This window comes from Antechinus flavipes, chromosome 2, assembly GCF_016432865.1.
Source record: "Antechinus flavipes isolate AdamAnt ecotype Samford, QLD, Australia chromosome 2, AdamAnt_v2, whole genome shotgun sequence".
NCBI lineage: Eukaryota > Metazoa > Chordata > Mammalia > Dasyuromorphia > Dasyuridae > Antechinus > Antechinus flavipes.
The window spans coordinates 10,951,200-10,975,771 of NC_067399.1; the positions used below are offsets into that span (position 1 = coordinate 10,951,200).

A 24,572-nucleotide genomic window follows, 5' to 3' on the forward strand; every position below is an offset into this window, starting at 1 on the left:
GATAGCACCTATCTCCCAAGGCTCTTGTGAGGAACAAACAAGAGATCCAATACTTAGGAGTAATAGGTGCTGATTAAATGACTTCCTTCCATGGAAAATTTTGACTTCCAATTATACACATTGTTTTTTGAAATTTGTTTTATTTGAAAAAAGAGAGTAAGAAAAAAAGAAAAAGCAGAAAAGGAATACAAAACAAAATAAATATAATATGTATATATTATATATAATATAAATAAATAAAAATATAAAATAAAATACAAAGGAGAACATTAGCATGTGTCCAGCAGAATATCAGGGAGGTTTCAAAATATATAACAACAAATTACCAGACCAAGAAAGTATATATGCATATATCTATATCTATATCTCTCTCTCTATATTAGTAGAAAAAATTATATTCCTGAATGTCCATGTTTTCTTTACTTCCTTGTAAATTATTCTTTGGTTCTCTGCTGTATATATTATTTACTTTATCCTTTTTTCTTCCTTTCATCCCCTCCTCCATTCCCAAGCCAGCTACAGTTAAGAAAACATGTATTTATGTAGACATATGTAGATATATACATACACATATACACACAGACATATCCCATACAGATGTCTTTCCTGTCCTTGCTGACTCTTTAAATTCTGCTCCATAACCTATATAACTTTCCTTGCTATTACTTAACCTCCCCCCACTCAAGGATCCCTCCCTTGTCTTTTTCCCTCACCCTTTGTTTCCCCATCCTCCCATCCCACTCCCCTTATTTCTTTATAGATTTTGGAGGGTGCTATACCCTTCATGGTATATCTGTAGTATTTTCTGTGAACCCATTCCTAATGTGACTAGGTTTTCAGAACTACGAGTACTCCTCCCTCCTCTATTGCCTTATGTCTTTTCTTCCTTTGTACCTCATTTGTGTGACATAATTTCTACTTTTATCTTAATTCTACCTCTTTCTTTTGAGCTACCCTATTGTTGATGAATCTTAAACATATCGTATACATTTCCCATGTAAAATAAATCCATAAACAATTTGTCCATGTTTAAATAGTTTGTCCACGTTCAGTTCCTTAAAACTAATCTTTGATATTGACTCACATGTTGAGTTTTCTGTTAACGTTCGGGTTTGGTTGAAGTCCTGAAAAACTGAAAGCTATCCACATTGTTACTTATCCCTTTCCTTACTTACCCAACTTTTCCAGCTTCCTTTTATTTGGAGATCCAATAAGCATCCATTCACATCTCTCTATCTACCACCAACTCATGGGTAAATCAATTCAACAAGCACCTAGGACCTAGGCAGCAACAAAAACAAAAAAAAAATGAGAATCGAGCTTAAGCCTCTGTCCCCAAGGACTTTACATTTTGGGAGAGAATTCGTCAAAATTTAATTCCCCAAGTCATATTCTAATCATGTGGGATCCTTTCCACTAGAGATCTCTTTTACCCTGATATAAATGTTTTAAACCATTGGGTTCAGTCAATCAACTAAGTACCATCTTGCAAGTGCACTTCTGTTTATCTTGGCCACGAGGACACTGTCGTAGAATAATAAAGCTGGCATCTATATAGTGCTTTGAGGCATACGAAACATTTATTATACATTATCTCAAATTTGATCACATAAATTCACAAAGGGCAAACTATAAGTATCATCATCACTCATTTTGTAGAGGAGGAAAACTGAGATCAGAGAGGTCATTTGCCCGAAGTCATGCAGCTGGGAAGTAGCAATGTCAAGATTCGAAGAGAGGGCTCTCCTTACTCAACTCCTCTTTCTTCACATGTGAGAGACTTCTTGGCTGAAATTTATTCCTGACCATAGGGCTCCCTAATTTACCAGTCAACTCTTATTAGAAAGAAAAGGAAATTAGCATAGCAAGACATTTAGAAAAATAAATCTCTATTGGTTCATAGTCATCTTTGTCTCATTTCTATGTGGTTCCTGACCCAACCCTTTAAAAAATAAATCTATCCTAAGATTTTGATAAGAATACATGTCAAGTGGAAGAGATTAAAACAGCAAGTGATTAATTGTGGTAATTGAGTGCACCACATTGACTCCATCTTGTGACTCAATTCTGGAGCTCTCTCAGTTCTTTTTATATTGAATTTTGTCCAATTTATGTCTTGTGAGAAAACGTTATTCAATTGTGGAAATTGTGAGGAAAAAATATTGCATTGCTTGACCTAGCCCGGTGTGACTGGGAAACTGGACCATCTTTACCTATTGCTTAGAGACCTTTACCTCGAGACCAAGGTTTTGCTGACCAGAAACCTGGTCACATCTGAGGAATAATGCAAGGAGTTTTCTCATGATTATACCTCTCAGGTCACTATGTCTTAGTTGAAAACTGGCCCTGTACTGGTTAATCAGTTTTTGTTTCTGTGCTCCTCTGATTGAATGTAGACACTTAAGGGGAGAGGAGCATCTCCTTTTTTGATCTCAGGGATTTGGACCTGTTCATCCTCCTTTTCCCTAAGATTCCTAATTTTTCCTACAACTTGAAATCAGATGATAGAATTTTGTAATTGGTTAATTGTTTTCCTTTAATTAGTTGCTTTTATTTGATTGTTTTTAATGCCTAAAAATGTATCTACCCCTATATTCAGAGATCACTTCTAAAGCTGAGAGACCTGCTCTCACTTTGTTAGGGATGCATGTCGTTAATATAGCATTATGTCGGGGCTGTTAGGTGGCACACTGGGTACAACACCAGCCCTGAAGTCATGACAAACTGAGTTCAAATCTTGTCCCAGATACTGGCTAGCTGTGTGCCTCTGGGCAAGTTACTTAAGCCCAATCGCCTCCCTCGGGAAATCCATATGCTTAGAAATTCAAACTTTTATTTCTTCAGTTATTTCATCTTTTATGTGTCACAAAGTTCACTAGCTTTTAGGTATTATCACCCCCTTTCCCCGATTTGGTAGAAAAGGAACCCAAGAAATAGAGAAGTTCTTCAACTTTACTAAAATTACAACTAATTAGTGGCAGAAACAAGAATCCAGATGTCTAGACTATTAACCCAGGTTCTTCTACTAGACCATCCTGTGCTGCCTTAGAAAAATTAATACCGATACCATGTTTCAAAATAATAGAGAAACTTAGGCTGATGGGATTTTGCCTAGATTAAGGAAAAATTTTGCAGCAGATTATGTCTAACTATTTGGAAGCCAAGGGGCAAACAGCCCAGTCATTGGGTTGCTTGGAAAACTATCCCAGTGTTCCTACTTAGGTGACAGTCCTTCCCCCCTCCCTCCACTTTGCACACTCTCTAGGTCATTCTCTTTTGTTCTGGCTCAGGAACATCCCAAAAAAGAGAAGATGAGTTTGGGATTTCCCAGTAAGATAAAAATGGAGGTTCCTTGAGGGCAGGAAACCCCTTTTATTTTTGGTCTTTCTTTGCATTTCCTAGTATTTAATATACAGGGATTGATGCATAAAAGTTATGTAACGAATGCTTGTCGATTGACCGACTTCACCTCCCCCTTAGGATCATATTGGGAACCCTAGAGTCCCAAGGTTCCAGGGTGGCAGTTGGTAGCGTGGGGAGGGAGATGCGATTAACTGGCAAATAGGACAACCACATTGGGGGTCTTCCCCTGGCTTCTAGGATACTCCAGCAGGGAAAGAAGAAAGACCCACAAGATGCCCCGCCCATGCAGAAAAAGGGGTGACAAGGCGCCCAGCATGGTCATAGGATCAAGAGCCAGAGAACTCAGGAGAAGAGATGGGGGAACTCTAGAGCAAAAGGAAAACCAGAAGAAAGGATATGTACCCCCTGATTCTGGCCACTTCTCCAGGGTCTGCTGCAGCTGGGAGTGATTGTCTCCAAAGCATCAGGGAACTTAAGGGCTCTAGAAGCTGAGAGGAAGGGGCAGCCAGGGGGTGAGTGGGGCAGGGTGAGATTGCTTGTGTAAGACTAAAAGGAGGGGCAATGTTTAGGATGAAGTCAGGAAAGAGAAGAAAAGCTAGGGAAGTGCAGTGGGCCCAAAGGTAGGATTCAAGGAGAGTGGGACCAGGGAAAGGAAACTTTGGAATTGGGCTATATGCTCATTCCCAGAGATGAACATCAATAGGATCATGGAATTTTAGAAACTGGAAGGGACTCAGAATTAGGGTCAGGAATATAGTTTAGCACCTTCCTGTGCAGAAAATAATCCTATAGGAGCAAATCATATTTGCTCTGATTTGGAGATGAAAAAAGTTATAGGTTCATGTGATTGGTCTAAGTGACAGACCTGTTTTTAGGACATCTTTTTTTATGTAATATATCCTTAGCTAGATAGAGGATCTTTCCTTCAAATGAACCAATATGTTTACTATTTCTAGTCTATTTGAAAAGTGCTTTGGGATGTAGTGGAAGGAGGCTGGGAAAAGGTCTGTTCCTATCAGTGGCCTTGGCCACCTCCTTTCTTCATATACCAGTTTTAGAGGTTCTCTAGGGTAAGATCCCCAGCTAGTAGGCTTCTTTTTAGAAAGGACTCGGGACGCTCACCCTTCCTTCCCCCCATTTGCTGCCAGCATTCTGACCTCTCCATTGGCTACCCCATCCTTTTAAACTGACCGGCTTTGTGACCTCATTCTCCCGCCAAACCTGTTGCCCACCTGGTGGAATCTTTAGGGTTTCCATGGAGCTGCCCGTAAATAAACTTGGACCATCGCAAGTGACCAGTCACATTCATACTGGACACATGCTCTTTCTGACTTCAGTCACCTGGACAACTACAGGAGTCGTTTCTTCATACCACGTGGCCTTAGTTGATGTTTTCTCTTCTCTAATCATGGCAGGTAAGGAAAAAGATTATTTTGATCAGCGTGAAGATTTTTTTAAAGAGTAGAACTAAAACGATTAGGAAAACAGATGTTATACAAATAAGATCAGAGCTTCTTAGATGTTTTGTAGAACAATAGTCAGCTAAGAAGGGAATTCTAACAGGCTTTTGAGATGATTTTTTTAAAAAACATACCAAGAAAAAAATTTTTTTAAGAATAGCTACTGATATTTTCTTTTAGTTATTTCAAGTTTCTTCCACTAATCCATCCTCTTTCCTCTCTCTCATCATGGAGCTGATATAACCTAACATTATTTAGATTATTAGTCAAAGGCATTTAGATCCCCTATTAACTAGAAGAATTTTGAACATGGACATGATATTAGATTACATGTCTATTTTCCCCAAACTATCCCAAATAAATATACAGAGATGAACTTCACGTGAGAATTAATTCATCTACCAAAGTTCATGAAGAAGCTCAAACACAAGGAATCAGGATTCACCTAAGAGTAATCAGGGAATCAGGATTCACCTAAGAGTAATCTCACGTGAGAATTTTTCTTCATCTATCAAAGTTTGTGAAGAAGTTAAAACATAGGGAATCAGGATTCACACGAGTCATCTGTCCCTCCTCTACTGATAAAATCCTATATTCTTGAAAGCATTTAAGAGAGTTTAAAAATTTTGTCCCATTCAGAAATAGTTATAACACAGTTACTGTGAATTCCAACAAATTAAGTTTGATGTTGGAAAAACTAGGAAGAGAGAATGGAAAAAGCCCATGGAGAAATGTTGGGAAATAAGGGCATATTTAGAAATGTCTTAGAGGTTTGGTTTCAACATTGATTAGCTCCTTTAGAGTGGAGGAAAAGGAGAAAATAATTAGGAAAGAATAATATAAAAAGAGACTAGAATGAAGGGAAGGAGGAGGCAGATAGAATCCAGAAGATGAGGTGGGATTCGAGATGGAATGTTGAAGAAACCAAACATTTCAAACCAAAAAGAAAAAAAAAAAATTAACACGTGGAACTTTGTCCCCAGAAGGGAAAAGTCAAAGCCATTCTTAACCCTTTTTTTGGTCAATGAATTGGAAATTTGGATTTGGATTCTGACTCTGAGATTTTTTAACTGTGTGATCTCTGAGCAAATCCTTTCACCTCCCTCTGAGTCTTGGTTTCCTCACCTGGAACGTGCAGATAATAATATTTGCATTGTCTTAAGATTTTCCAGGGAAAACATTTTATAAATATGAAGTGTTGTCAAGGTTTTGCTGATTATGTGAAGAGCTCTGTGGACTTTTAAAACATTGTAAAATGTAAACTAGAGCTATTACAGAAACATGAGGTCTTCTGAAGAATAACCGATCAATAATTTTTAAAATAGATGAATGAATATGCTAAGGTTTGATTAGAATATATTTCAGAAAGGCTTCTTATTTACTTCCACCCAAGGCTGATAAACTGTTTCCTTGGTGATGTCAAGTAGACAACAGGGAAAGGGGCAAATTCCCTTTTTTGGATTTACTTCTTGAAATGATGAACATAATAATAATGATGATAATGATAATAATATTATCTGAACTCCAGAAAATGAAACCAAGAAAATAATGATGACAGTTATATAATGTAACAGCCTAAGCTATGACTCTCATACTGATAGTTACAACTCACCTTTCTGATTCTATTATAGATCATGGAAGCATAGATTTAGAGATGGGAAGGAACTGAGAACTGCCTAAATAATATAAGAGGAAGGATTTGAACTCTTAACTCCTAATCTAGTGTTCTAGGATGTCTTTATGCAGCTCAAAATGATTTTGAAGGGATATAAAGTGTGAAAAACACTTTCAAAAGAACAACTTTTGCTCATTGTTTAGATACTAGCCAAATAAATCTATGGGATGCAGCAGGGATTGTGTGTGTGTGTGTGTGTGTGTGTGTGTTTGAAAAAGATAATATTCCTCTTAAGATAGTTCTAATCTTGGGCTTTAGACTTAGGACTTAAAATAAGATTCCATTTAAGAAGGCAAGGAATGCACGCCCCCTTTAAATTCATTGTACATCATAAATTCATTCTTATCCTTTTATGTATCATGGGCCCCTTTGTTTCTTACTAAAACCCCAGGGTTCCTCAGAAATATTTTATTGAATAAAATACAAAGGATTCACAAAGGTAATAAATTATGTTAAAATTCAGTAACAAAATACCAAATTAAATAAGTTCCTAGAACTCCAGGTTAAGAAGCCTTGTTCTTGGGACCAGGTTTAGGTTAGAAGTTATGTCAAATAACTAGTCAAATCAAAGTGTGAGCCCAATTATAAGTTACCTGAATAAACTCAAAAGGACTGAAGGATTCTATTTGCTCCTTTGGCTCCCTGAGAGCAGAATTGCTTCCTCCTTTCCCCCATAAGATCCAGGGAGACTTTAAGAGGAACCAAGTTCAGATTCTAGCTCTGATGCTTATTAGCTTAGTGACTGTAGAGTCAGTTATGTTACTTCTAGGAGCCTAGGAAAGACACAATGTTAAGCGCTCTGCATACAGTTGGTGCTTGATAAATATTGAGCCTCCCTCACACTTAGTGAAGATAAGTGAGGAGAAATGGTAAAGGCACCAATTTAGACAACATATCCAGAAGGATTGGATAGTATTTAGAGCTTGCCAGACAATGAGATGGACTGCTTTTATCCAACTAGCACCATCTTGGCTCCTATTTCACTGGAGTCTTCCAGCAGAGAAACCGAGGCTGGATAACTACCTGCTGGTCAAACATTACGTTCTAGAGTGTTCTTGGCCACGTACAAATCGGGCCAGGGTTGATAAGCTGGGACTTTGTCCTAATTTGAGATTATAGAGACTAGCAAAATGAAGGATTATACACATACACAATGCACATGCAGAAGCATATAAAGATATATATACACTTACGTGTATGAACACATACACGTACATATACATTCATGTACACAATCTGTATATACATACACAATGCATATCTCACACACATACACTACAACACACTAACACACATTAACCTATTCATGCAAAATGCACATATTATGCACATGCATATACAGTGCACATATACACCACACAGTGATACACGCACACATATCGGTACAATATACAGACACAATATACACAAATACTCATACACAAAACAACACACATGCACATATGTACACACAGTCATACACTCACATGAACATGAATATCCACACAATCCACACAATATACACCAACAACCTACAATACAGATACACATGTATGTGCACATCTTACTCTACAATAAAATAACACAATGCACATGTACATACATACATATATATACACACATGGGCACATACACGATCCACTCACATACAACACAACATGATAACGCATACACATATATATGTATACAATGCAGCACACAATACACATATAGATAGATACAAGCACACACATAAATATAACAATACATACATATAACACACATTCACACACATACATGTACACACAATACATATACAATGAATACACAATGCGACACATATGAATGCATACTCATACACCCACATGCGATATACATACTTATAATACAATATAAAACACAATATACATACACATATGCACACACATTTACATACACGCACATAATATACACCCATACATGTTACACAATACACAAATACATATACACACATATTGTTACACACACTTACTATACATATACATACATATATACACACACACGCGCGCGCACACACGTACAATACAGTTGTACATATACACATACATACACCATACACTTATACACATCTTTATGATATACATATAGACATTCACAATACATATTGATACAATGCAATACACACAATATGCAATCAAATATATATACACTCACATACACATACATGCATATGTACACATACCTTCACACACACACATATATGTACTCACAACACACATTCTTATAATGCAGTACACACAATATGCACATACAAATATACATACACATAGAACCACACACATTCTGACTGAGATTTTAAAACTGTGTGATCTCTGAGCACTATGCACACACCTTCATATACATACATACACACATATACATTCACAATACACATTCATACAATGCAATACACACAATATGCACAAATATACATACACACTCACATACATATAGACACACATTCATAATACACATCCATACAATGTAATATACACAATATGCAATATAAATATACATACACACATATGTACATACACATATACATACACACCTTCACACACACATATATCTATATACACACACTCACAATACACATTCATACAATGCAATACATACAATATACACATACAAATATACATTCACACTCACATACACATAGACACACATATACATATATATACACACCTTCATATACATACACATATATACATTCACAATACACATTCATACAATGCAATATACACAATATACACATACAAATATACATTCACACTCACATACACATAGACACACATATACATATATACACACACCTTCATATATATATATACCTTCACATATATTTTACACATACACATTCACAAGACACATTCATACAATGTAACATACATAACATGCACATAAAATATACATTCACAATTACATAGACATACACACATATGTACATATACATATATTACACCCTCATATATACATGACCTCATTATCGTACGCCTGGGAAACCTGGCCAGTAGACCAGCACCATGTCAGGAAAATGAATTGCTTCTATTTGAATTGTCAGAAGATTCTGAAGATCAGCGGGCAGGAGGAGGTATCGGACACCGAGGTCCTCTCTCAGACTCAACTGCCGAGCGTTCCATCTCCGCTGCAGAGAGGGCAAATCCATCGGGCCGGCCACACTGTTCAAATGTCAAATGAAGGCTTTCCAAAAAAGATGACTTTATGGAGAACTCACACATGGCAAGCGCCCATAAGGTGGTTAGAAAAACTGATACAATTTCATTTTCAAGGTCTCTCAAGAATTTTTAGAATCGATGGTATAACATGGAAGATATTGACACGGGACCCCCCGGGATGGAATGACCTCATCAAAATAGAGGCTGGGATCTAGGAGCAAAGCAGAATTGAATTAGCTCAGAAGAAACATGAGATGTGCGAAATTAGAGACGTCATCCCAAATGTTCATAGGGACTATTTGTATCTGGCTTGTGAAAGAGAATTCGGAGCTCTTACCGGTCTGATCCGCCACATGCAAACAAACACATTGTAACTCGACTGTAGCATAATGATGTTATTTTGATTCTCTCCAAAGACAGAGGATGACAACTATCACCTATACATATATACACATACACACTCATACACGCATAAACATACACAGCTAATTTCTCGCCAGAAAGTCATGTTTCCTCAAAGATTCAGTTGATGTAGCAGAGAGAGCACCTCAGTCCTGCCACGACATCAAAAATCACTCTTGGCTTCAGGTTTGTTTTTTTTTTTTTTTTTTTAGTTAGAATGGGTTGAGATAAGGGTTAATTTAATAAACTTTATTAAGTAACTATTGGCTATAAGGAAGGCCCTATCCTAGGATTTAGGGGATAGAATGACAGAATTGAAAGAGTTTATGACCTTGTAGGAGCTTACATTTCATTGAGCAGAACCTCCATGGTCCCATCTAATTCATTATGGTATTAAGGTCCTAGCAGAACATAAATAAGTTGATTGTATATTTATGCTTTCATGTCCCAAGTACATAGTACAGTACTTGGTGTCTAATAGATGCTTAATAAATGCTTATTGATTTGGAAAATCGAAGACTTGGGTTCAAATCCTTATTCCAATACTACCTAAGAGACCTGGCCAGGAGATTAACTTCTCTACCCCAGTTTCTCATCTATAACAAAAAAGGTTTTTATTACAGGACCTTACAGGTTTTTTTTTTTTTAATCCCTAACCAATGATGTCCTGATAATATTTAACAATCAGCTCCTTGAGGGGAAATAAATGTAGTGGAAACAATTTTACTATTAATATGTTATGTTCTTCATAATCTTCTTAAATCTAAACGATAAACAAGATAATAAACCAAGATCTTATTTGCAGCATTTGCTGATTTCTGATACTTAAATTGAAAATTTAATAACAGACTCTTTTGAACTGCGTCCCTGACACAATGATGACCAAGAAGAGCTCTTTTAGTTAGGGACTTCTCCTGATTTGGGTGGCTGTGTCTGTGGCTTTATTTGCAGCTTTTCTTCTCTTGTTTCTTTCAGAAAACTTCCAAAATCCATCCATGCTTGGGACCCCTAATCCTCTGCACCTCTCCTTCCCAGTGGTAAACAGCACTGGCAACCTCTGCAACTTCTCCAGAGTCTCGGCCCCAGCCATCGGCTCTGCCTGGCTCCTGCCCTCTGCCTCTGGCGTGCCTTTCCCCCCACTCATGGGCAGTACCTACCTCTACCAGCACTCCAGCACCACCATCCTGTCTGGAGTCCCTGGGCAGGGCCAGATTTCCACTCCAGCCGCCTCCTCCTACCCAGGCATATATGAGTGGGACATGTCTGGAAGTAGTGGGGAGAAGCCATCTCTTGGAGACTTCACTGTGACGGTCATCGGTCAGGACACGCCAACTTCCGCGATACCAGCCCCAGCCCAGTATGATAAAGCTGCAGATGCCAATACTGTGGTACCCCTCTACCCACAATTATCAGCTAGCCTTGTGCAGCAGGGGGCGTCCCCACAAATGCCAAGTCAGGGGCCCAACAATGTGTCTGTCCCTTACCAGAATGGAAGCCAAGTTTATTACTACAATCAAGGAGCCCTGGGGCCCCTCCTCACGGGTGAGCTTGGCCCTTGCATGCAGTCCTATGGATCTGTGTCTTACAAGGGAGGTAGGACCCCTTCGGTACCAGTGGCATCTCAGCCAGAGATGGTGATGGTCCTCAAAGAGGTCCAGCCCCCTGGATCCCGACCACCTGTCTCCACCTCAGGCCTGTATTACCCTGTTCGGGCCCAGCCAGTCAAAGATTCAGGTTTCCAAGGTGAGTATTGTACAAAGAGAGGAAAGGTAAGGAGGTCAACAACCGAGGGAGGCGCCAACATGGGATTAATCTCTTTTTCATTGTAAGTCTATCTGCAAGACTTTGGGAAAGTCTCCTAATTTCTCTAGGTTTCTCTTCTCTCATCTGCAAAATGAAGGGGCTAGACAAAAAAGTCCTAAGACTTTTCTAATCTTAATAATTTTACAAAATTGGACGGCCATTGTCCTTTGCTGTTTACATTGAGATTGTCTTCCTGGGATCAACATATCTTGCTACTTTAGCATATTTAGGAGCGTAGATGGAAGGAAATACCCTTTAATTCCAGTTCCTCAAGCAAGAGCACTATTGTTGATTGCCCTATTGGCCATTAATTTTTCTTACTTTTCCCTACTATGCTGAGCTTTGGGTCTTGCATTCAAGCTAGTAAAGTTCCTATCTAATCAATAGCAATTATTTCTTAAATGTGCAGTACTCTGATAAACTCTTTAGATACAAATATACCTAAAATGGTTCTTGTCATCAAGGAACTTATTTTATATCAGGGGAGATAACATATACATATAGAAGTATAGCATCTCCATTGGGGGGTACTTATTTAACTCCCAGTGACATTGGTGGACTGGATGTCCAGACTCCATTTTGGAATTGTAGAGATAAACTCGGAGTGCTGAGATTATAGTAACTCTGCTCACGAGCCCCCACTGTTGTGATACCCCTCCATAATCAGTCAGTAGGCAGTAATTAGTTTCTAGTAAAAGTGTAGTAGAAACTGGTAATATAAGATTTTTCTATCTCAAAGTCTGGGGCATACACTCTCACAAATTCAAGGTCCAAGGGGAGAGTCAGATTAACTTCAAGTACAATGGTAATGAGTCACTTGTTTAAGGAATACGTGGTTATGAGTAACTCCTGTATCCTTTTTTGAATCCATAACCAATAGTATTCTCTTGTGTCCTTTTTTGAATCCATAACCAATTCTCTTGTGTACATGATAATGGTCTTTGACTCCACTTCATTCAATAGATGACTATACTTCTACGTCCATATTTGTCCTTGGTGTATCTCTGCTCTTAGATGATGAATTTTCCTTCTGGAATGACTCTAAAATTTGCATTTGGTAGGTCATTGCTTTTACTCTCAGCTGGATATCCTTTCTCTCTGGGGACATGGTCAAGTGTAGGAGTGAAGTGAGGTAGAAACTCTCTTCTCTGCCTTTTCTACTACCCCATAGTGCTTCTATATCAGAGAGAAGAATTTGAGATCCTTTAAAATTGGGTTGGTCTACTGCTTTACTGAACAAATTATTGACTTTTCCCCACTATTTAAAACCTCCCAGGGGGTATTGATAACTTATTCTGTTACCTAACACAGCCTAACCTTGTCAGTCTAATTAAAGACTTCAAGTTTAATAAAGGGATCAGAATATAGATTATTTTCCATTCATTTTAAAGCCATGACTCCTGATTACAGAAGGGAGTATGAAACCTCCTAAATATATAAGGTAAACACAAGGATATTTGAGGGTGAAACATAAATGGTTGAGGAAATTGGGAAAAGCTTCCTATAGGAGGTGGCAGCTAAGCTGAACTCTGAAAAAAAAACCTAGGGATTCTAAGAGAAAAAGGTGAGGTGAGAGAGAGAACTTTAGACTCCCTAGTCATCAGTTGGATGTAAAACTCCCATCATTTCCCTTGGGTGAGGTAAGTAAAATGAGTCACTCATTGTGTTTCTCATTGTGAGTAAGGTAGCTCTTCAGGTCATCTAAATAGCCTCTACAAGCCCCAGAGCTACTCTTTATTTCCCGTGGAATTGAAGCCAGCCCCCCAATTCTTGTATAAGGAAGAATGTTCTGTTAGAGTAGCAGGTGCCGTGAAGATTATAGTAACTTTGCTCTTTGGATTTGGAGTCAGAAGGACCGAGTTCAAATTCCTATCTGATACTCAGTGCTCATTTGATCCTTAACAAGTCAAGATATAGCTTTGGTTCAGGGGAGTAGATGGGATGAAAAATATCCTTGAAAAAAAAGTTTTAGTGTTTTCTTTGTCTAGTATTGGGTAGCTCCCTCATTTCATCTTCTCTAATCCGGTGGAGAAAACAGAATAAGTATTTCCATACCCTTGTTATAGAGGAGAAAAGCAAGGCACAGCACAGAACACCGATGATTGAGCCAACTCGAAAACTCTGGTTTCTGTTTCTTCAAAAAGCAATTGCGCGAGGTGTCCTGGATTTCTTTGTGCCTATGAAAGGCTCTCCAATAATGGGTAATGATTCTCCTTTTGGTTTCTTTGCAGTGATGGAGACTTCCCTGGGGCTGCAGCCTACTGCCCGAACGTTCTCTTTGCCACAAACCCTGGAACTCTCCAAGTCCTGGGGGGGCAACGGAAGCAACCTTCAGATTCTTGAGGGCACTCCACCAGCAGAAGTTGCTGGGGACAGCTCCTTGGCAACCCCGTCCCAGAATTCCGGAAACTTACTTGCCCTGCCTCCCGCCCCAAACATTGAGCTCAAGGATAAGAAGAATTTGGCATGCCTTGAGAAGGAGAAATGGAAAGTGGAGGGAGTGAAGGCCAAGTTCTCGCAGACTCTGGATCCCTGCCATGTCCCTTTGGAAATACAGGATCCTCCACTCCTTCCCTTGGAGATCCCTGATATTAACCAGCTTCTGGCGTGCATCGATCCTCTCTGCCCTGATGCTCTTAAAGAAAGTACTAGTCCAAGGGAATGCCATCTGGTGAAGAATGGCCTGAGTCTTGGTGATCAAGAGGCACTAGAGAATGGGATGGAGCCCATTCCCAGTCTCACTGATATCAACAAACTGGTGGAAGATTTCCGCCTTCCCCGTCTCCTCTCTCCCTTGAAGGAGGTTGACCAGCCCAAAGGTCTCAGGGCCACCAAACCCAAAGTAGTCAAAACGGCCAAAGTGGTCCGGGTGCAAGGAAAACCGTGTACAGGCAAGGAGCCTTCAGACCCTACCAAGAAAACTAAACGTAAAGTTCCCGAGCTGATGGCCACTGTTCTGCCGGCCAAAGTCTTGCCAAGAAACCCAGACTGCCTGCTTGCTGGGGATATGGCAGCTATCTCTGGTTCTGTGGCCAATGAGTTTTCTCCCCTGGAAATGGCAAAATCGACCAATGGCAAGTCTCGAAAAGCCCCGAACAGCAGAACCAGCAAGACCAAATGCCCCAGCCAGGAGAAAATGGAGGGAACCGGAGACACCTGTTATGAGAAAGTGGAAGGGAATGAGCCTCCTGGGGGTCGAGCTAAACCGGAGGAGAAGCCGGCCCTTCCCAAGATGAAGCGCAAGAAGAACCATCCCGAACTCAGTCAAGAGGCCTTTAAGAAGCCCCGGAGCTTCCTGGGTATGCACATGCTGGAGTCAGTTCAGGTGTTTCACGCCCTGGGCAAGAAGAACGATAAGATGGCTGGCCCTGTCCAAGTCCCCCAGCCAACTCCAGGGATCAAACAGTGGCTGGAAACCCCAGCAGAAGGCCAAGGTCCTATGAAAACTCAGGTCAGCCTCCTTGCAGCCGCCAAAGCCAAAGTTCGGAAACCGGAGGGCAGTGCTGAGAACCAGTGTCCATCTCCATCCCACACCAAGCCACCACCTCCGGGGAAAGTCAAGTTGGTGCCTTTGCCTTTTCCGACCTTAGACAGGCCTTTGACTCGGCCTATTCCTCGAAAACCACAGCCCTTGGCTCCCCACCGGCTTTCTACCACCAACCCTGCCCGTCTGGGCAATCCGGCTCAGCCCGGTCCCTCCAACCCCGCCCGGCCCGTGTCGGCTGTACCACCTCAGTCGGCTCCTCCTCGGCCCATGCTTCTGAAATCAGCACCTTGCCCTTCTCCCCAGCTGCAGCCGTGTCTCCCGAGCCACCTGGTCCTGTCCATCTCCCCAGAGTCGGCTGCCAGCACCTCCTCCAAACAGGCGGTGGTGGTTATGACCCAGCCGCAGCCTCAGGCTCAGTTCCAACCTCAAGATTTCTGCTTTCAGCCAATCCCATGGAGGAAGCCGAATGTCCCTGAGCCTGTGATGTCAAAGCCTATCACCAAAGAGCAGAGGCCTGAGCGAGAAGCCATGAAGAGGCAAGCTCAGCGGGAGCGAGAGAATGCCGCCAAGTATACCTCCTTGGGCAAGCTGCAGTTTTTCATTGAGCGGGAAAAAGACTTGGAAATTGCAAGGCGTTATGGCTACATGATCTGATCAGAGCAGCTAGGACTCTTGGGCCTTCTGGGTACCAAATGTTTGTATATATATATAGATATGCATGTCCCTATTTATTCTGATACTTCAATAAACCGTTAATAGAGCTGTTCTGGTCAGGGACAAGATGGATGAGCAATGAAAAGACTCCCAGATATCTGACCTTGGGCTCTTTGAGTTTTGGGTGCTATGCCATATATATGTATATATATGCACATATATGTATATACGTACATACAAATATATGTATGTAATACACACACATACACACACACACACAATTACATTTTGGTGGTGAGGGGGCTGGAATCGAGGGTTGGGGAGGATTTGTGGGAAAGGAACGAGGGTTGGAGGAGGGGAAGGTGGGAAGTGCAAGGGTGAGGGAAACCTGTTGAGCTTCATTAATAAAAGTGTTCGGAGAAAGGAATAAAGAGGGTGGGGCAGGAAAAGGGAAAACAGCAAGAATAACATCAGAAGGCTGGTTCTATAAGGCACTGGATTTTTGGTTGGAAAGATCTGGCTTCAAATCCCATTTCAAATCCAACTTCAATGGAAAGTCGTGTTGCGGTGGTTAAGAATGCCAGGTCTACAGTCAGGAAGACCCGAGTCCAAATATGGCCTCAGATACTAGATGTGTGACTCTGGATAAGTCACTTAACAATTGGTTTAGCTTCCTCATCTGTAAAACGAGTTGGAAAAGAAAATGACAAACGACGTCTTCAGTTCTTTGCCAAGAAAATCCCTAAAGGAGTCAAAGAATTGCACACAATAGGAAATGACTAAAAGCTTTGTTACCCTAGACAGAAGCCACTATCTCTGTGCTTCAGTCTCTTCATCTGTAAAATGAGGGGGTTGGACTTGAAAGCCAAAGTCCTATCCAACTCTAAACCTATAATTTTATGAAAAAGAAGTGAATGCTGTTTGTAGAAGGTAAGGATTTGTGTTAGAATATATGAGAGCTGTTGGAATACAGGGAGCCACCTGACAGTGGCTGCTGGAGATGCAACCCAGAATGAATCTCCTTTTGTGTGAGGATGATACAAGGTGACTGAGAGGCTTTTGGCGTTCTCTGACATGTCTGAGAGGATTTTGCTGTTGTCTGACTTCTCTCCTCTTCCCCCTGCCTCCAATTTATCTCATTCCCAGTCCACAATACCTGTGTCAGCAAAGGCTGCCCTGCAACTCCTTTAGATGCTATGATCCACATCTCTGGAGGCTCTCGGAGAATTGACCTGCCCCTTAACAGATTTGGGATAATTAGGCATCAAAATTATATCCATGATTCAATGTGGGTATTCCCTTCATTGGTAGATACTAAATTGATCAGCAAGTATTACATACCTAGTGTGTGTCAATGAGAACATAAAGACCAAAATGAAAAATAATTTGCTTTTAGGGAGTTTTTTTGGGAGCTCTAGAGTTATGCACCTTATATGTCTTCTCAATCTTTCTAAAAATCTAGAGAGGATCTAGCCAGACTTCTGGAGCCAGCCTTACAAATCACACACCTGTAGTGGCTTGGAAATCTACAGTTCAAATAGATATCATGAAATAGAATGCCATCTTTCAGTCTTAATCTCATTGTTCATTCCATGGTATAGAAGAAGGTGGGGATGGGAAGAAGGGTACTCCAGCAGTCAAATTTCAGGCCATCCCTGTCCAAAGTGTTCTACCACTTACTCTTGCAAGTCCCAAATATATCTTTGAAACTCTCAAAGCTCCACACAAGAAGCATGCATGGATATTTTCATTCCAAATATACTATAACCTCATGCAAAAGTTGAAATACAGCAAAAATACTCTTCTTTTTTTTAATTTAAATTTTATTTTAGTTAATAACTTTGTATTGACAGAATCCATGCCAGGGTAATTTTTTTACAACATTATCCCTTGCACTAGCTTATGTTTCGTTTTTTCCCCTCCCTCCTTCCACCCCCTCCCCCCCCCAAGATGGCAAGCAGTCCTATATATGTTAAATATGTTGCAGTATATCCTAGATACAATACATATTTGCAGAACCGAACAGTTCTCCTGTTGCACAGGGAGAATTGGATTCAGAAGGTAAAAATAACTCGGGAAGAAAATCAAAAATGCAAATAGTTCACATTTGTTTCCCAGTGTTCCTTCTTTGGGTGTAGCTGTTTCTGTCCATTTATCCATTGAAACTCAGGTCTCTTTGTCATAGAAATCCACTTCCATCAGAATACATCCTCATACCATATCGTCGTCGAAGTGTATAATGATCTCCTGGTTCTGCTCATCTCACTTAGCATCAGTCCATGTAGGTCTCTCCAAGCCTCTCTGTATTCATCCTGCTGGTCATTCCTTACAGAGCAATAATATTCCATAACATTCATATACCACAATTTACCCAGCCATTCTCCAATTGATGGGCATCCATTCATTTTCCAGTTTCTATCCACTACAAACAGGGGTGCTACAAACATTTTGGCACATACAGGTCCCTTTCCCTTTTTTAGTATCTCTTTGGGGTATAAGCCCAATAGAAACACTGCTGGATCAAAGGGTATGCACAGTTTGATAACTTTTGGGGCATAATTCCAGATTGCTCTCCAGAATGGTTGGATTCGTTCACAACTCCACCAACAATGCATCAGTGTCCCCGTTTTCCCGCATCCCCTCCAACATTCATCATTATTTTTTCCTGTCATCTTAGCCAATCTGACAGGTGTGTAGTGATATCTCAGAGTTGTCTTAATTTGCATTTCTCTGATCAAAAACACTCTTCTTGCAACTGATGTGTCTATAACTAATCCATCTACATTGACCCCAGCATTATTTTATGATGCACCTACATAACTCACTCCCCCAACCATACCTCCCCTCAAGTTGATTCTAGAGTTGAGAAAAGAATAGAAGCATAAATGCCTTCAGTCTAATTCTAGAAGGCTCATCGACAGGCTTATCATTGATGGTATCTGCAGAATTAATACATGGGTTTGTGTGCCCACATTTCCAGCAAAGGTATTCATGTAGGAGATCCCTAAACCTTTCCAGAATTCTAGGTCTTATATGACTGATGGTAGCAACCAGGAATAGTCTTACTTTATTCTCAAGAGAACAAAGACAGCTGAGAAACTTTAAGCAAGCATCACTTTTGTACTATATCCAACCATGAGTAAGTTATTTTGAAAATTTTAATAGTATATTTTTCCAACTACATATATAGTTTTCAACATTTTTGTAAGATTTTGAATTCCAATTTTTCCTCCTTCCTCCCTTATTGCCCCTATGCTAGCAAGCAATCTCATATCAGTGTACATTCATTTTTAACAAATCATGTTGGAAGAGAAAAATCAGAATGAGACAAAAACCATGAGAAAGAATAAAAAGGTCAAAGTAGTTATGTTTTGATTCACATTCAGGCTCCATATTCTTTAACTGCTTGCAGATGGCATTTTCCATCCAAAGTTTATTGGAATTGCCTTGGATCACTGACTTATTGAGAAAAGCTAAGTATAATAATTGATCATCACACAATCTTAGTGTTGCTGTGTACAATGTTTTCCTGCTTTTACTCACTTCACTCAGCATCAGTTCATACAAGTCTCTCCAGGATTTTCTGAAATAAGTCTTAATTTCTTATAGAATATTCCATTACTTTCCTATACTATAACTTAAGTCATTCCCCAATCAATGGGCATTCACTAATTTTTCAATTCAATTCAATTGAAGACCCAACCACAAAAAGAGCTGTTGCAAACATTCTTTTTTACAATCCATGAGTTATTAAAGGTGCACAGGACATGGTGTAGCTCCTTTGTGGTCATAGGATTGGAAGGTGGGATCATATTAATTATACTAGCTATATTTATTTGTAGAGGAATGGGCTAAGCCTATATCACTCACTCAATGGCAGACACCTGCTTTCCTTATAATCTTTCCCAATAAGGTGGGAGTCAACAAGCATAGTGGTCTCTGGTCCTTGAGGGGAACCTGGGATGATTTTTTAAATCTATTTTTTTGGTGTGGAAAACTCATCAACAAAATCCATTCACTCACACAGATCAACACCTTTCCTGCCAATTACTGGGATATAAGAGGCAAAAAATTGCTCCAGGACCATGGACAGTATATTTCAGATATTGGACTTGAATCTAGGTCATATTGACTCTGAGGATAGTTATCTGTTCCATCATTTTTTCCTTCAGGAAAAGAAAGCCTCCTTCTATGGCTACTCTCCATGACCTGTGACTCATTGAAGAGATGCACCAGGACATGGGAAAGGATTTGTGATATACCATTCCCCTGAACACCCAGATCAGATACCCTTTTGTATAGAAATGGGTGTTGGATACAAGTAGTGCTCAGCTATGAAAGTTCCCAATTGTAAGGATTTTACATATATCTGTCAGGACAGACAAAGCTTTTGAAAGACTAACATTGATTAATGACTGAGGCTGAAAGGGTCACAGAATGGAGACCCCAATAAAGGTTCCAAAGGGAAAGTTCACTCATGAGTGAAAACACATACTTTGAAACTGACAAGTCCTATATAAAATTAAGATTAGAATTTTATTAAAGGGGCAGCTAGGTGGCACAGTGGATAAAGCACCAGCTCTGAAGTCAGGAGGACCTGAGTTCAAATCTGGTCTCGGACACTTAACACTTCCTAGCTGGGTGACCCTGGGCAAGTCACTTAACCCCAATTGCCTCAGCAAAAAAAAAAAAAAAATCTGATTAAAGTCTAAGGTTTTTAATTTAGCTAGCCCACTTGGTAAAAAATAAAAGTCTGGAATTAAGATCCTGGCCAAGTTCCCATGGGTAATCAAACTTTCCAAGATGCTGAAGTTAAGAAAACTTGAAATATAATTTTTTAAAATGAGGAACGGTCAGAAGAGAAGATCTGTGCCTTCCAGAGTGATACCCAGTATTGTATTGCTCAATTAAAACAGGAGATCTGAGGCTCTAGTGCTTGTCAGATCAAGTTGCCTCTTCCAGAAAAGATTTATCCACATATTTACATGTTAGTCTTCCAGAAAAGATTTATCCACATATCTACATGTTAGTCATACTAAAAAAAAAAAAAGACAAAACCCACCCAAGATAAATAAAAAAGTTTAAAAAAGTATGCTTCAATCTGCATTTAGACTCCACCAGTTCTTTCTCTAGAAATAGCATTTTTCATCACAAATCCTTCAGGATTGTCTGAATCATTGTGTTCCTGAGAATCACTGTCATTCACATTTAATTATCATACAATATTGCTCCTAGTGTATACAGTCTTCTCTTGGTTCTGCTCATTTCACTTTACATATTTTCAGTTTTTTTTTTCCTGAGAGCATTCTGCTCATCATTTCTTTTATCAGTCCTCTTTTCTTTTCCCCTTCCCCCTCTTACTTTATTGTATTGTATGGTAAAGTAGATTTCTACACCCAAGTGAGTGTGTCTACCATTTCTTCTTTGAATAAATTCCTATGAGACTAATGTTCACTTGCTCCCCTCATCATCCTTATCTTCACCTCCATTGTAAAAGCTCTTTTGTACCTCTTTTATGTCACATCGTTTATTCCTTTCTACTCTTTTCTTTCCCTTTCTCCCAGTACATTCCTCATTCTCACTTAATTTAATTTTAATTTTTTAAAAAAAGATAATGATCTCATTATATTCAATGCAATCCACACCCTCTGTCTATGTTTACTCCTTCTAGCTTCCCTAATGATGAGAAAGTTTTTAGGAGTTACAAGTATAATTTTTCCTAGGAAAGCAAATAATTCAACCTTATTGAATCCTTTATGATTTCTTTTTTGTTTACTTTTTTATTCTTCTCTTGAAACTTGAATTTGAAGGCAAATTATTCAGATTGGGTTGTTTCAACAGGAATGCAGAAAAACCCTTTATTTCATTAAATGTCCATTTCCCCTTGAAATATTATACTCAGTCTCATTGTTTAGGGATTTCTTGGTTGTAATTGTTACTCTTTTGTACTCTGGAATACAACAGTTTGAGTCCTCTGATCCTTTAATGAAGAAAATGGTAGATCTTGTGGGTTGTGACTATGTATCTGAGATATTTGAGTTGTTTCTTTTTGGTTCCTTGAAGTATTTTATGTTTGACCTTGGCTATAATGTTCCCTGGGAGTTTTCATTTTAAAGTTGCTTTCAGGAAATGACTGATGAAAGTTTTCTATTTAGATTTTAGCATCTGATTCTAGAACATCAGGGAAATTTTCCTTGATAATTTCTTGAAAGGTAACTCTAGGCTCTTTTTTGATCATAGCTTTCAGGTAGTCTAACAATTCTTAAATTATCTTTCCTGGATGTATTTTCCAAGTTATTTCTTTTTCCAATGAAATATTTTATATTTTCTTCTGTTTTGTCTTTTGATTTTGCTTTATTGTGTCTCAATGTCTCATAAGCTTCCACTTGCTTAATTTCAATTTTGAAGGAATCATTTTCTGTAATATGCTTTTGTATCTCCTTTTCCATTTGAACAATTCTACTTTTGCAACTACTATATTGAAAAACCATAGATTATGGAATACTATATCTTATTCAGCAAAAGAGCTGAGGATATGACCAAGGGTAGCATACTCAACAAAATTAAATATAATCCTTAATGGAAAAAATAGACACTTAATGAATTGAAAGATACTTAGTTATTTATTACAAAAACAGCAAAATTTAAAAGAAAATTTAACATATAACATCCTGGTGAAATATAAACATTAAGGATCAATTAAAAGAGATTCAATAAAGTCAATTCATTTATTTCTTATATGTTAAAATATCAGTTCTTTTATTTATTTATTCATTCATTTATTTAAATTTTATTTAATAATTACTTTATATTGACAGAATCCATGCCAGGGTAATTTTTTTTTACAACATTATCCCTTGCACTTGTTTCTGTTCCGATTTTTCCCCTCCCTCCCTCCACCCCCTCCCCTAGTTGGCAAGCAGTTTTATATATGTTAGATATGTTGCAGTATATCCTAGATACAATATATGTTTGCAGAACCGAACAGTTCTCTTGTTGCACAGGGAGAATTGGATTCAGAAGGTAAAAATAACCCGGGAAGAAAAACAAAAATGCAGATAGTTCACATTCGTTTCCCAGTGTTCTTTCTTTGGGTGTAGCTGCTTCTGTCCGTCATTTATCCATTGAAACTCAGTTAGGTCTCTTTGTCAAAGAAATCCACTTCCATCAAAATATGTCCTCATACAATATCGTTGTCGAAGTGTATAATGATCTCCTGGTTCTGCTCATTTCACTTAGCATCAGTTCATGTAAGTCTCGCCAGTCCTCTCTGTATTCATCCTGCTGGTCATTTCTTACAGAACAATAATATTCCATAACATTCATATACCACAATTTACCCAGCCATTCTCCAATTGATGGGCATCCATTCATTTTCCAGTTTCTAGCCACTACAAACAGGGCTGCTACAAACATTTTGGCACATACAGGTCCCTTTCCCTTCTTTAGTATTTCCTTGGGATATAAGCCCAATAGAAACACTGCTGGATCAAAGGGTATGCACAATTTGATAACTTTTTGGGCATAATTCCAGATTGCTCTCCAGAATGGTTGGATTCATTCACAACTCCACCAACAATGCATTAGTGTCCCAGTTTTTCCGCATCCCCTCCAACATTCATCATTATTTTTTCCTGTCATCTTAGCCAATCTGACAGGTGTGTAGTGGTATCTCAGAGTTGTCTTAATTTGCATTTCTCTGATCAATAATGATTTGGAACACTCTTTCATATGAATATCAGTTCTTTTATGACTGTAATTTTTATTTGAGTGATTTGAAAGAATGGGCTAAACTGAGTATGATGATGTGATTCTAAAACAAATTGTGTATGGAGAGATAAAAAGAAACAATTATCTTACATAAATGAATGGAAAAAAAGAATAACTGATGCAGAAGTTAGTAGGGGGAGAGCAGGTAGTGTTAAAATCTTACTCTCATTGGGAATGGGTTAAAGAGGGAACAATATGTTTGTCTGGATAAAAATTTTCTAAATTTAGAAAAAAAAGAAGGCAAGGGGATAGCCTTCGGAGAGAGAGTTTAAGGAAAGGATCCTTGGAGGAATGGGTAGTTTAAGGAATAGGGGAACAGGGTGGCAGATGGAAGTAAAGCAGAGAGGTGAGAAAGGCTAAGAATAAGGTGAAAAGAATAATGAAGAAAAATGTGAAGGAGCAAAACATACAACATGTAATTATAACTTAGAATGTGAATGGGATGAATTTACCCATAAAATGGAAACTGATAACATTAAAAATTTGAATTCAACAATAGGAAATGTTATAAAAACGAGTTACACACAAGTATAAAATAAAGGTCATGAATGGAATTTATTATATAAAAAGCAAGGGTGTTAATCATGATTCTAGACAAAATATATTTAATCAAAAGAGAAAAATAGGGAAACTACACTGTGCTTCAGCAATATTATTCAATGGTGTTTTAAGCCATTTAAATTAAATAGGCAATATGAAATATCTGAGAGTATACCTGCCAAAACAGACACAGGTTCTATATGAATATAAACATAAGACAATTTGTATGCAAATAAAGTCAGATCTAAGTAATTGAAGTAATATTT

The 24,572-nt window shown here is 38.8% G+C and overlaps 1 protein-coding gene across 1 annotated transcript; it reads left to right on the forward strand.

The window, feature by feature from the left end:
• The first annotated feature begins 3,560 nt into the window (after positions 1-3,560).
• C2H2orf78 (chromosome 2 C2orf78 homolog) lies at positions 3,561-16,138 on the forward strand. Its single transcript, XM_051982889.1, has 3 exons — positions 3,561-4,778; positions 11,028-11,795; positions 14,087-16,138. The coding sequence occupies exons 1-3, from the start codon at positions 4,619-4,621 to the stop codon at positions 15,994-15,996; spliced, it is 2,838 nt and encodes a 945-aa protein (XP_051838849.1). The 5' UTR covers positions 3,561-4,618; the 3' UTR covers positions 15,997-16,138.
• Positions 16,139-24,572: the final 8,434 nt, after the last annotated feature.